The 12,535-nt window shown below is 37.7% G+C and overlaps 1 protein-coding gene across 1 annotated transcript; it reads right to left on the reverse strand.

The window, feature by feature from the left end:
- Positions 1–7,846: 7,846 nt before the first annotated feature.
- Positions 7,847–8,676, reverse strand: LOC103445839 (NAC domain-containing protein 2-like). Its single transcript, XM_017334794.3, has one exon. The coding sequence runs from the start codon at positions 8,410–8,412 to the stop codon at positions 7,939–7,941; it is 474 nt and encodes a 157-aa protein (XP_017190283.1). The 5' UTR covers positions 8,413–8,676; the 3' UTR covers positions 7,847–7,938.
- Positions 8,677–12,535: the final 3,859 nt, after the last annotated feature.

The raw sequence follows: 12,535 nt of genomic DNA on the forward strand, positions 1-12,535 counted from the left end.
GCTGAATGGTGCTTATATAGAGGTTGGAAATGTCAAGCAATTGCAAGGTAATGGACAAGGGAAAAAAAACCCACGGCAATGAAGGAAGATGCTGCCAGCTTTTTGCCTTGTGTGTGTGTGCTGTCTTTGTGCTCTTTCCACCTAGAAATAATCATGCCAAAGCCACCCAAAGCTATAAGTGGGAGACCAACAAGAAATCCACTTCATAGTGGTCCAATTTCCTTGCTTTTCTGCTGTCCATTCACTCCCCTTGTTTTATTTCTTTTCTTTTGTTTGCTTTCAATTCCAATCTGCAAGTTGTCGTCAGCTAGACCTTCCCTTACTCAAATGCCTATAACTTCTTCTAGAAAAATGATATTAACAATCCGTGAAATGTTCTAGAAAATAGACATCTGTAGCTTTCCAAGAATATAAGGCTCATTCTCTAATTCATTCTGAGCTGTTCGCAATTTGCTCCCAAAGTCAGCTGATCAAAGTTGTAGAAATCTGCCAACTCCATTCCATTGCCGTGTGTGTGTGTTTGTGTTGTCATCATCACTTCCCACTCTTCCATGCTTTAATTTCTGATTCCTTGCTGCCCATGTGGTGTGTGTGTTGCTGTTTTCTTTCCTTCTTGCTGCCCATGTGGTGTTTATACTTGCACATGCATGTTCTTCATCCATTTAGCTAGCAATAAACACATTTTCTGCCATCACATGGCAGCTATGATGTTTGAAGTTGTAGGCCAACACTTTGCACACACACATGTAGATTTCTAGCCCATTGAATCATCAAATTCGTCCATCCTCATGTCTCCATGTTTGCACCATCCAATCTTGGCCCAAAAATGCTCCAAAGTGCTCCAAAATGCATCTTCTTGCATCCTTGGCCCATAGAACCTACAAACACACAAAAATGGCTTAAACTACTAACATAACTAAGAACTAAGAACATAAATGCACGAAAACAAACATACTAAGTCGCATAAATATGCTCCTATCAGGTACCCAACAAAGCTTCAACACCAAAGCTTCACCTATAAAGCTTTTAAAAAAAAAAATATATATATATATATATATATATATATATATTTGAAAATTCAAAAATTCAAAAAAAAAAATTGCCTAAGCCTCCTCTTCTTTGGGTCTAATAACTTTCATAACAAATATATATGAAGGAGGAGTTTTGGGCTACCACTTAGAAAGGAAAATTGTGAAGTTTTGTTACTTTGGAAACTAGGCTACTAGCAAGACACCTCCTTTGTCAACTCCCTCGACCGGAGACTCCCAACAGGGTTGCTTTCTAAAAAATTCAAGAGGTACCGTTCTCCGAATCTCAAGAGCCAGATCCCCGACAGGATTGCTTGTTCGAAAACCGAAGAGGCACCGCTCTCCGAACTTCGAGAGCCAAATTTCCTTGGATAAAGCTTGTTTGCAATCTTCACACGCAACATCATCTTTACAAATACCACAGACCAGTCTTTCAAAGTGCTCTAAAAAGTTAAAACACGTGAATCTTGCAACTCCCAATTCATTGCTATGACCGAAAAGGGTAAAGGAACATCATTACTAATCATTGTTGGGACAATTCCTATATATGTCGACCTTCATCCTCCACAGCTAGGTAGACCTGCAAATAAAAAAAATGATCAACTTTTCTTCACATCCGAGAGGGCACTCTCAGCAAAGTCTCTCAAAATACTCAGCTTCTTTTCCCCCCGATAATACCTCTGCAAACAAGCCACACTAGAGCAAGATTATCTCATATCATCAGCGTTAAAAGCAAGAGTATCCCATATCATGCTTTTTTCCTGTCTTTTCTTTTGCCTTTGCTCTTACTTGCAAGACAAAGAGGAAGAACGCAATCAGTCGAAACCTGAAATCAAACTTTCGATTTGGAACTGATTGCCCGGAATCTTTGCATGGTTTCTTGCCTAACATTGCTTTCGAGTACTCATCCTCAACTGTTGTCAAGGTCACGAATCCCTTTGGCAAATACCTCAGAACAGTTGATACGATACTAGCTCTTTACACTGAAGCTGCCAAGCATGGATGAGTCGCTGAGAAGTAGTACTCTGAAAGACCATTCAAATGCAAAGGTTGCGCACCACTTCTATGATGCAAAAGATTGAAGCAGAAGGTTCAACGATGAGCTGGAACAGATCACTCTAGCACGATGCCCTCTTGCAGAACTGCATAATCTAGATGGATGAGCCTAAGTCAAATCCAAGCTCGACATCGTTGCCCTATCCAAATAGCTCGAGAAGCTTCAACAACCTTTCACTAACACCGTCACCAAATAGCAAAGCCTTGCCATGCCACATCCACTACTTTGTCAACAGCAAAGGTATCCCATATCATCAGGGTCAAACATACTCTAGATTTGATGGACTTGTTTTGACCCTCAAATTCTTAAGTCGGCCTTATACTCTGGAGGAACCCAGTTCAAGAATAAGCCTGTGGAAAGTTACTTCTTTAAAAGCAAAAGTATCTCATATCATATCTTCTCATTTTTCTTCTCTTTATCATTCTTGCTGCCTACAAGATAGGGATAATGAGAACAATCAACCGGAACTCAAAATTAAACTTCTAATCTGGGACTGAATGCTTGGAACTCTGATTGCTTACCTTGTCTGTCACCTCTTTCCGCAGATCTCCTAGCTCGGCGACTTGGATGACTTATACTACATGGTCTGTATCGCGCTTGATCAAGCCTGAAACTACAAGTAAGCTTCAAGTGAAATTGATACATTACATTGTGCATTTCCACCGGTTAAAGATACCATACCTGGATGGAGGAAAAATACTTCCAGAGAAGATGCCACATCTACCTATGAGACAGATAAGGCAAGTGAAAACGATATCACACTTTGATACTTAGAAGTTTCGTAATTACTCAGCGGCTTGGATCTTGCAATTCCCCAACCAAGGAGCTTCCTTCAGTCGAGAACTTAGGGGAGCATGGTTTGTACCATACTTGACCAATCTCAAAACTACCAAGCACCGATCAACGTTATACCATCAAGGACCCAGAAAAGTTTCCCTCCAACGAGAAGCCAATCACAGCGCGACACGTGTCAACATCAGAAGCCAATCACGACACGACACGTGTCAATATCAGAACAAAGCTAGAAACTCTCTTCTATTAAAAGAGATCATTCTCCCACAATATTTTCTAATGTCATTTGTACTAAATCATTCACTAGTACTCACAAAAGGAGAGCTTGAACCTATATACTTGTGTAAACCCTTCACAATTAATGAGAACTCCTCTACTCCGTGGACATAGCCAATCTGGGTAAACCACATACATCTTGTGTTTGCTTCCTTGTCTGTATCTATTTACATACTTATCCATATTAGTGACCAGAGCAATCTAGCGAAGGTCACAAACTTAACACTTTCTATTGTACCAAAGTCCTCATTGATTTTGTGCATCAAAATTTGGCGCCGTCTATGGGAATCGCACTTATTCCTACTCTCTTCAGCTTTGTCAAGCTGGTTTCCACCATTCGTACACTCTCTTTTGACCATGCACCCCTCTCTAACATAGGGAGCGAAGGAAGCCACAGCATGCAGAACGACACCCCTTCGCACCTGGTGCGAAGCAACGAAAGAATGAACAAAAAAAGTTTGCTCTTCAGGTTAAAGTCAATGAGCTGGAAGCTCAGAACAAAAAGATAGCGATGAAGAATGAGATCCTCCAAAAGCAGTATGAAAAGGTCTTTGAGATGCTCCACGAGGCTAGATATACTAAAACACATGAGCTCATCACCCCTGTGGAAGTCAACCATCAACTGGGGGATTTACCCCTATGAAAAAGTAATTTGCTTCTAGAAAGAGATAAAGATTATCGCTTACAATAGTATTTCTAAGGTATTGAAAGGTTGAAGACCTTCTAGCAAATACCTTAAATGTGGGGGATTTACCAAGTATAGATAAATTACGTAGTAAGTCCTAGCTAATAAATATTTGGAGGATTTAACGTCGGAAAACAACTACTCTTGAATGAAATATAATTTCATAAATGGAAGTGCGCACCATAAGAGATAGACATCAACCTAGTGGATCTAATTAATTAAAGGTTTCACTAGAGAGTAAGATGTACCATCGAGGAGAATGGGTTAAAAGCCCGTAATTAGAGAAGTCATAGTGGAAACCCAACCTAGTTGACTGAAGATTCCAAAATCTAGGTTCAAAAAGGACAACTAAATTATGACAACTTGGAGTAGCACTGCGAAGATGTTTATATTCTCCTTCTACCCATGTCTCATAATGATAACAATGTTGCCTGCCATTGAGACTAGGTTAAGCTTTATGTTTTTAATGATTCTTATAGCTTGGAAGACTTAAAAGTCTAAGTGGGGTGTTGCAGGATACTCTTAATGGGAAGTCACCTATCTTGAGTGAGGAATGAGGTCATTCCTGTGAGAATTTTTCTAAAGGGCGAGAATTGTTTAGAGCCAAAATGAACACAAATGAGTAGCCATGGGGTGTCTAGAAAGGTATTGTGTGATTATTTTGGTCTTGGTTTACACAAACGATTGAGTATTTCAAGACATCGCGTTCACTGATTAGCCAAGTAAATCTAATAATAATTCACTACAGAAGGTTCAAAGCCAAAAGCTACCTATCTCGATGCAATACTTTTCCTACTAAATTCTCTCTCTAGTGTCTACATTATAATTAGCATAATGTTGAGTCAATTTCCATTCATGTGGGGGATTATTAGAAAATTTAAATTATTATTTCTTATAATATTAAATTTATTAATTGAATGGAAATTAGAAGTTGAGTCTTTTGGTAGAAGGATGTGTCTATTCGAATGAAAAGCTGTAACTTTTGACTCTTCATGAATAGTCACATGTTTTCCAAAGAGGTATCTCAAAATCTAAATAGGGAAGCCTCCTATAAACATAAAAAATAAATAAATAAAATTCATTGTTTACATAATTATACATAGAGTGCACTAATATTAAAGAACCTCATTGAATCCATATGCGAGAGTTTTCAACACAATCGTATTTCATGGAGCCTGGTGATTAGGAGTGCTATTATTACAAGGACGTGATCATTGTATTTTGGGAAACAAGCGTCAATCAACCATAAGCACCATAATGACGCGTATTTCAGGTTTTTCTAATCCATTATGTCATGTTCATTTAACATTAGTTACTCATGTGCATGCATTAATTTTGATATATAATTGCATGAATTATTTCTTAATTTTCTATATGATTTAATATAACAATTAAACCATATATTTCCAACACAATTCTTGCCTGAAAGGAAGACTAATACAAGGCCAATTAACGCTCCAAATTTCATGTTGAGCGCTCCAATTGCTTTTTGAGATTTTTCTGTATGATAAATAATAATTCAGTTATGGACTTATGAGTGTTTCAAGATGTACATGGTGTTTATATATAAGTGAAAACTACAAAACCAATATAATTTTCGAACGATCATATATGGTAGGTTGACTTTTTTTTTGTTTTTTTTTTTAACAAACGATATTATCTACATTAAGGGGGAGCGGGTGGGCTTGGCCTCACAATTGGTTAGCAATGATGTGGTTCAAATTCACCTTTGGCCAGAATCGAACTTAAGACCTCTCACTTACAAATAGAAAGAAATACCACTAGATCGTAGTACTAAGTAACTGGTCCGTTAACTTAATAATTTTCAAATGATCATCGCATGAAACTGCTTTCATAGATTGTTGTGAATCGAAACGTTTCTTTTCTTATCCTTACCTATATAAAAGTGCAGTCTGGAAAAAGTCTCATACAGGAGAACAAACTTAAAGAAATAGGGATCTGAAAAATATTAACTTCTTTCCTTTTTAGTTTTCTTTGCACAACCCATAGGCATATCCATGCCTCATCCATCCATCAGAAAAGGAAGGGTAAATTACAGTTTGCACCCTCTAGTTTGGGTATAATTGTAATCTCATTCAACATCTTTAAAACATTTCAATTTTATACGTTACTTATTATTTTATTTCAATACATTCGCTAGTCAAACTGTTAGTTTGACCATTAAGTGACTGTGTGGCAATTGCAGGTCCCACTATTTTGCTGACGTGGTAGTCAATAATATGCCACATGGGACAAACAAATTTTTTTTTTTTTAGAAATGTAATTCTAAGAAAGACTAAAGGGAGACTTTGGATGCGGTTCTTAATTATGAATATTCTTTGATTGAAACCTTATTGGTTTTTAATTTTGGATCGAGGTCCCTGAAATTAATGTGTTAATTTATTTCTATGTACGTTACTATATTTTTTAAATTAAAAATTAGAAATTTTAGTTGTTTATATAAATGAGATTTTAAATAAAAAAACATAATTTGTGGGATTAAAAATATTAAAATATAAATATACTATTTTTTTTGTGTGTGTATATATATACATGGGTACATTCATCAAAATTAACCAAAAAAATTATTGTATCAAAGCATGGGTACATTCTTCAAAATCACAAAAATAAAAAAATAAAGATATTAGGCTTAATAACATTAGTAAATTTCTTCGATTACTTGACATGGATACATTTTAAAATCAAAGTAAACAAGAATGTACCCATATAAGTTTAAAAATGGATTAAAAAAATTGAATAGATTTTATATAAAAAATGGTACATTTTACATATAACAAATTGGTATATTTAAGAATGAGTACATTTTAAGATTAAAAAGTTTTACATGAATGGGTACATATAATTAGCATGGGTACATTTAGCAAAAATAAAAAGTACAAATAAAAATATATATATGGGTACAAATACAAATAAACTTTAAAAAATATGGGCACAAAAAGAAATTAATATATGAGTACAAATTAAATCTGAAAAGAAAATTGGTACAAGTTAAAAAAGAATTACAAATTAAAAATGGGTACAAACTAAAACTAAAAATATATGATAAAAAAATTTAGTCATAAATATAAATATACTAATTGTAACATTTTTAACATTAAATGAATATATTTAGAAATAAAAAAAATTATTATTGAAATAATTAATGATGTTATTAATACTAAAAGACCTTGATCAAAAATTGAAAATGAATAGGATTTTAATCAATGGAGTAGCAAAAGGAATGATAAGAACATTAATTTCTCCAAAACTAAAATATGATTTTTTTTTCTAAAAAATAGTGGGCCCCACCCTATAAATCTTCAACCCCTTCTTCCTCGTCCTACCTTCTTCCTCCCTGCAAATCTCTCGCACTACACGACTCCCTGAACTTCCTCCCTCCGTCGCCTCGCCCAACACACTGCAAATCCCTGCAATTAATGAAACCCAGCAAATCCAAATCTAAATCTCTCGCTGCAACATCTCCCCAAACCAATTCACAACCCATCATTCTCTGCCCCAACCCATAAATTTTCATTTTTGTGCTTCTGGGATGGAGATCAACGAATCTAGAGTGGGATGTGTATAGGTGGGGGTTCAAGAAAAAAAAACTGACACCATCTGGTTCCAGATGGGTTTGCCATTGAAGGACAAGAAGAATAGGAAGAACCCACCCATCTCAGAGCTGTCACCATGGCAGAGCCGCCATCAACTCTTCCGTCGATTCACAACAAGACCCACCGTTCTCTCTCCCACGTGTCCACTTAGGTTTCCCTATTTCAACCATGCCAGATTTCAACAACGAAGGCTTTCGATTTTGACGGATTCGAGAATTTTTCAGATTTAATTTGTACTCATATATATGACCATGTGAACGATATATATAACCTATATATACACATCTTGTACATATTTTAGTACTCAAATCTCCTAATTCACTCTTGGACCCCAAAATGCAGGACTCCACAACTGAATTCCCAATCCCAATCCCATTCCCATTCCCATTTCCCCTTTCCAGATCCGTCGACGCACAAACGCACTCTCATCGACTTCCGTCTCCTGTTGCCGTCCCATGCACCGACTCTAAATATGCTTTAACCAAATCAGTACGGCTTCTGCAGGTACATAAAGATATCCTGCAGCGGCGACATCTCATTCCCGCTCTGGAACTGCGCTCCGAACCCGTTCTCCACCGTCGTATCCATGTAACTGTACGGCATTTCCAGCGCCTTCTCCCACTCCTTCCACTTGGGCTCGCTCTGCACCTCGCACGCCAACTCCGGCGACACCACCTGCTCCGAGCAGCTCGAGTCCGTGTGCAGCTTCGGCACCGAGTCAGAGTTGTCGAAGTACACGTAATCGCTCACGTGACGACTGGGGACCACGGAAGCCGGCGGCGGCGGGCACCTCAGATTATCCGGCTTCCTGTCCTCGAACTCCGAGCCACTGCTCGCGTTACGACTAGTCGTTCGCTGTTGTTCTTGCTGCTGCTGAGGCTGCTGGTTCTCCACGGTCCCCTTCTTGTTGTATATTCGGCACAGAACCCAATCATCCAGCTGTAAAATCAGACCGTCCATCAATATCGAAAACAATTGTTAATCAACTTGCTAATTCATTAAATTAAGTTAATTAACCAAATTAAATAAATCCTAACCACAAATAGAATCCCCCTATTTCAAACCACGCCAAATTTGAATTGCTGCGATTTGGTCATGGGTGAGGGTGTGGTGTCGAGGGTTAACGGTGACAAAGAGAAATGTTGTTGGTGGTTATTGAAGATGGGGTTGATCAGAGAGAAAAGAGGTGTGGGGATGCTGGATAATGGATTAAAGAGGGAAGATGAGTCGAGTGCAGGTGCGGTGGGGTGGGGGGTGATTAATATTTTTTTGGATATTGTAATTATTTATTAAATACTTTAAATAATAATAATTTTTTAAAAATTTTTAAAACTTTTTTATCCACATGGCACCAAGTTGACATCCACCTCATTAAAAAATGAGTCTCATATCAGCTACATCATCACTTAAAAGCCAATCCAACAAATTATGTAACGGATTTTATGAAATTGCAACTAAATCATATTTGGTGTATCAAATTGTAATTTTGTAAAGATTATGTATGAGGTTGTAATTACACCTATACTTGAGGGTGCAAAATGTAATTTACCCAAAAAGGAAAGAACGTATTTTCCTTTCATGACTCTAGCACTTTGCGAATATTTCAAACCTATCTACAAACATATAATATGTACCTATATATTCTTCCAATTTTTTTAAACGATCTAGTACGATAACGTTAATGAGTTAAATAGTTAGTTGTTAGGTGAGAGAGAAATCGGATGGATCAAACCCTCATAGGCTGCATAGGCATCATTGTTTTCCACTGCTGCAATAAAACGTCACCTAAGTGGTGCATAGTTAAATAATCAGTATTTGTTTTTAATACAACGATATATTTACATTAAGTGATATGAGATATGATTAAGCCACACAATATGGGCGTTATAAATTCGTATAGCCATCGACGACAATTTAAACTTAAAATTGTAGAAGAATACCACTTTTCCGTAATAATTAAAGAAAAATAATTGATATTGTTAGTCACAAATTTTCTCATCAAATGAATCCTAAAAAAAGGCACATCTGCTTTAGCCAACATGAGCAACATTTTCTACAAGGGCATCTCCAACAGGCGCTAAATGAGGATTTTTGCTATTTTACCTAGCCATTAGAGAAGAGTGGAAGTCCAACAGGCTAGCTATCAAGCTAGCTATTGGCTTGATGAATAGTTCCTAGCTATTGTGGCGAGCATGAGTGAGAAATTAACTAGCTAACTAAACCGAAAATACAATATTTGTATTGTACGCTCTATCTCTCTTCAACAACAAGCAATGAAGATGGTGGTGGATTGAATTGCAATGTTGGTGGTGGATCAGACTTGCGACAGAGCTGGTAGATTGGATCATCGACGAAAAAAAGAGGTGAAAAAGGGCAGAGACGACGGGGAATCGCCACTGATAGCTATGACGATAAAAACGGATCGATAAGATCTAGGAGGATGGAATTTCGAGTGACCGATGAGATCTGAAGTCGGTTGAGACTGAGAGACAGCCCGCGGAGGAAGAAAGTCTTAAGCGACTAGATAGATGACAAAAAATGATGAAAGCGGTGGTGGAGGTCGAAGCCGGAGATGCTTCGTGTTACAGATATGAGAATAAAATCTCAAACCATAAATTGGGATAGGGAGTATGATGTGCATGGGTCGATCACATCACCTAATCACCATTATGATCCAGAACATCAAATGAAGTAGATCCAGCAAATCAAACAGCTCTACCCTTTCACATATAGATCCAAAATTGGCAGCACACCAAAACAAAAATTAAAATCATGCATTCTCTTAAAGAGAGCAATCAAATAAGCAAACTCTTTTACAAAGAGAAATCAAACCAAATTCCAGGACAATTCCTAAAAATTATTAAACAGAAACAAAAAGGATAAAGTCATGTAGCCGCTCCACATCTTTCGGACATTCGTATGTTATGTCACTGCACCAGCAAAACCCAAAGTGTCATACTGACTAAACTCAATCCCAACGCAGTTCGACATCTCACATGGCTTCCCATTTCAACCCTATATCAAATGTGATAATTAGATCCAAAGTCTTTTGTTAACTCTGTGTGTGGACCAAAAGACGACGACTATCAAGGTGACTACAGCGATTCACGACGACAATTCAACTCCAAATAAAGTAAACTAAAAGTGAGGGTGAAGAAATGAAGAATGATTTTCAAAAAGATTGTTGCCGACCCCAAAGCCAAAAACAGGAGTCGGCCGCAAAGAATTTTTCCTTTGATTTTTCTCTAGATGGCTTATTTTGGAGTCTTAGTACCTATGTTGTTATCTGCTACTATAAATAGTAAGTGTTGCAAAGAAAAAGAGTCATTGTAAAAGTTGTATTTCTTAATAGCCAGTCCTTTGATTCTTCTTGATCCTTTCTCGTGTATGACTCATCTCGCTTCCAGAAAAGTTATGGAGTCAACGGAATCTCAAGCTCCCGGCCACCACACCATCTCGGGGATGATGTCCACTAACATTGGAGATCTGTTACAAGCCAACCATGACAGTGTACCGTCGTCGGTAGCATCATGGGTAGCCAAGGAGCTCGCGTGCCTCAACCTGGAGGTGGAAGACGATTGAAACAACATGTCATTTGGTCAGATGACTCAATTTGGCCCACGCCCACAGCACGGCTCAAAGTCGCGGCTCACTCGAGTTATGGTTTTTTAATACCATTTTTCATACTTATGTTAATGCACTTCCCAATGATATGTAAACAAGGTATTTCTGGTCCTTTATAAAATTAAAAAAAAAAAATATATATATATATATATGTGTGTGTGTGTGTGTGTGTGTGTGTGTGTGTGTGTGTACACACCATCATGTAATCAATCATCTATGATTTGGGAAAGGAATACTACTATTTCATTGCTACAAATATGGATTATTGAAAATAAATAAATAAATAAATGAACATGTATTGGGATATTCCTCTTCAACTCTTAGTTTCCACACACACATATATATATATATATATGGATGCAAATTTCCGTCGTATTCTCCTTTGACAAAAATGCATCTGCAAAATAATAACACCTAAGATTAAGGCCAAAAGCCTCACGCACCCACGATGAATGGGGGGCTTTAGCCGAAGAATCTCCGATGCCAAAGTTAGAATTTGAGAAAGAAAATGTTTAGGAATTTTTTGGGAGAGAATGGCCTAGCATTTTAGTGGGAAAACATGGCTATTTATAGGGAAGTGACCAGCCCTATTTGGAGAATAAGGGCCGACCACGTATGGCCAAATTGTGAGTGTAATTGCAAGATATTATGTGAAATAATATCTTGCAATTAACTTGACAGTTAATCCCAAATTGAATAGGAAAATTGGGAATTACCTTTTGAGTGACATTTTAATGAGGAGTGATGAGAGGGTTTTGAATAAATACCATTTTGATCAACTTTGACTCTTCTTTGATTGAGCCGTTATTATCCGTTGTATTCATGTGGGAATCCTGGTGTGTCTCGAGGGTAATTTTGTCTTTCTTACCCAAAAGTCCACGTGTCATCTTCATAATTTTCTTGATTATTTTTGGATCCACAAATGCCTCCGCACCTATTGGGCTGCTCGCAGGAAAGGGCAGTAGGTGTAGAGATTTCCAACTTTGATGCAAGTTCCCACTTGGCCTTGGAATTATATTCTTCTAGGAAAGGAAAATAAATCGCCTCCAAAGCCTATATAAGCCTACCTTAAGTATGGGATTAAATCAACTTCAGAGGGCAATTATTTATCCCTACAAGAAAGAGAGAAAGCTAGCAGATATTTGTTCCCCATCCCCTAGCACTCTTCTTTGCTTGCCCATGCAAAAAATCGTCTTCTGTTGATTTCTTTGTCTTTTTCTTAGGTAGTGTTACCACGGGGCAGCCGTCGGGTTAGTATGGCACGTCGGCTGACAAGGGCCAAGAGTCGGCTTGGCATAGGCCGATGAGGTAGTGTGGCAAAGGCTACAGCTTTTGCTGCTTGGCTTGATTGATGCCAAGGGCTAACTCAGCATAAGCCGAGGAAGTGGCATGGCATGGGCCACGGTTTGGGCTGCCACGTCTAGGTTGTTTGCTAAGAATGAGAAAACTGCTTTAGTTT

The sequence above is a fragment of the Malus domestica genome, chromosome 10 (assembly GCF_042453785.1).
Source record: "Malus domestica chromosome 10, GDT2T_hap1".
Taxonomy (NCBI): domain Eukaryota; kingdom Viridiplantae; phylum Streptophyta; class Magnoliopsida; order Rosales; family Rosaceae; genus Malus; species Malus domestica.

Coding starts and splice junctions, on each gene's coding strand:
- LOC103445839 (XM_017334794.3), bottom strand. CDS start 8,412: ATGGACGGTCTGATTTTACAGCTGGATGATTGGGTTCTGTGCCGAATA.